The sequence below is a fragment of the Nymphaea colorata genome, chromosome 11, assembly GCF_008831285.2.
Source record: "Nymphaea colorata isolate Beijing-Zhang1983 chromosome 11, ASM883128v2, whole genome shotgun sequence".
Classification (NCBI taxonomy): domain Eukaryota; kingdom Viridiplantae; phylum Streptophyta; class Magnoliopsida; order Nymphaeales; family Nymphaeaceae; genus Nymphaea; species Nymphaea colorata.
The window spans coordinates 23798561-23800869 of record NC_045148.1 but is presented as its reverse complement, the minus strand read 5'-3'; the positions used below and the strand labels follow the sequence as shown (position 1 = coordinate 23800869).

Below are 2309 nucleotides of genomic sequence, written 5' to 3'. Positions count from 1 at the left end.
CATAAAATTCTGCTTTTGACTAAGAAGGTAAGACAATCAAATGACAGAGAGCATTTCTTTCACTTTTGTTCTGAGAAATTTGGTGGTGATTCTGTCGTCGACTGCTGAATGTTTGTTTCTTGGTCCTGATCAAGCAGCAACAGGATGCATTACTTGCCTCAAATTAATCCCAAATTTCTTGGTAAACATATCAGCTAGCTGATGAGTGGACGAAATACATTGAGTAACTAATGATCCAAGAGCCACCTTTTCTTGCACGAAATGAAAATCAAGCTCAATATGCTTCATCCGGGAGTGATGGGCAGTTTTGATGGTGGGTTGCAAGGCAGAAAGATTGTCACATAACAACAATGCAGGTTGAGAAAGAAACAATCCAAGATCTCTAAGAATGAATGTGATCCAAGTGAGCTCTACTGCTGTCATTGCAAGGGCATGCTATTCAGCTTCACAATAAGATCTCGCAACACTTTGTTGTTGTTTAGATGCCCAAGAAATACAATTGGGGCCCAGAAAAGTGCAGCAGGCTGTGGTAGAGCGATGAGTGGAGGGGCAGCCAGACCAATCTGCATCAAAATAAGCTCCAATTGATAATTTGCTCGGCTTAAACAATTGCATTCCAAGAGAGATAGTGCCCTGAATATATCGAAGTATGCGTTTCAGCAACTGAAAATGTCGCAGGGAAGGAACATGCATAAACTGTGACACATAATTAACAGCATAAGTAATGTTTGGTCGAATAAAAGTAAGATATTGCAGAGCTCCAACAAGACTACGATACAATGTAGCATTGGGATATGCTTCTTCTTCTACAGTACTGTTGCTGTAAACATTAGTAACTATTGGGGTAACAGTTGATCGGCATGATTGCATCTGAGCACGTTCTAGGATGTCCATAATATAGCGTTGCTGGTTGAGGAATAGGCTGGAAGTAGTGTGTTGGACTTGAATGCCTAAGAAATAATGTAAGTCCCCAAGATCAGTCATAGCAAAAGTACGAGAGACTTCATTTTGAAAGGATGCAAGAAAAGTTGGACTGCTGCCAGTGAGAATGATATCATCCACATATAATGGACGTATAGTTACAGTGGACTGTTGGAGTCTCACAAATAACGATGGATCTGCAGAGCTGGCTTGAAAGTTGTGAGAGAATAAAAATTGAGCAAACCGATCATACCAAGCCCGCGGGGCCTGTTTGGGACCATATAGAGCACGATTCCATTTGTAAACATGGTGTGGAAACCGAGCATCTTGGAAACCTTGAGGCTTCTCAATAAAAACAGTTTCAGTCAAATAGCCATTCAAAAATGCATTTTTGACATCAATTTGTTTAAGTGGCCAGCCATTCATGAGAGCAACAGAGAGAATGATCCGAATAGTTGCTGGTTTAACAACTGGTGAAAAGGTTTCAAGGAAGTCCATGCCTTCAATTTGAGTATAATCCTATGCCACCAGCCTTGCCTTAAGTCTGTCAATGTGGCCGTCACTATTTAATTTGGTTTTGTAAACCCATCGGCTGCCAATAATATGCATGGAGGGATCGCGAGGTACCAAGGTCCATGTGTCATTTGCAAGCAAAGCTGCCATTTCATCCTCCATAGCTTGCCTCCAACCAGAATGTTTAAGGGCAATGGAGAAATGTTTGGGTTTAGCGGGAGCAAGGGTACTTAATATGTATTTGGGATTGGGTTTGACGATACCACGTTGAGAACATGCGACCATAGGGTGAGACGGTCTAGGAAGGGTATTGGGTAAGGCATTAGATGGGATTGGCGAAGGTGAGCTAGGTGGCGATGGTGAAGGAAGAGCTGGCGATCTAGGCGGTGATGGTGAGTTAAGGACCGGCGACTCTGGTGGTGATATAGGTAAGGGACGCATGGCTGGTCATGGTAGAGTAGAAGCACAAAGGGGAGGTTCTGGTTCACTATTGTGAAGTCCCGCAACATCATGGGGTTCACTTCAACGAGAGCAGGCTGATTAGGTTGTGTGGCGATGGGAGAGAAAGACACTAGATCATGAGCAAAGTTGTAACTCAGTTGTGTGCTAGCCAAACCTTGATTGAAAGGAAAGCATTTTTCATCAAACACCACGTGTCTTGAAATTACCCGATTTGTCAAGGGATAAAGGCAGCGATAACCTTTGTGTTGGTCACTATACCCTATGAAGACACATGGTAAAGATTTGGGTTCAAATTTGCGTTTGTTGTAGCTCTTGATGTAGGGAAAACATCTACACCCAAAAGTCCTTAGGCAAGAATAGACAGGATTTATGAAATAAGCTTTCATATGGACTTAGCATTTGGAGCGTGGACG

At 42.7% G+C, this 2309-nt stretch overlaps 1 protein-coding gene across 1 annotated transcript; it reads right to left on the bottom strand.

Annotated features, from left to right (window-relative positions):
• Positions 1 to 435: 435 nt before the first annotated feature.
• On the bottom strand, positions 436 to 1419 carry LOC116263701 (uncharacterized mitochondrial protein AtMg00810-like). The gene has a single exon (XM_031643435.1). It carries the CDS (start codon positions 1417 to 1419, stop codon positions 436 to 438), a length of 984 nt encoding a protein of 327 aa, XP_031499295.1.
• Positions 1420 to 2309: the final 890 nt, after the last annotated feature.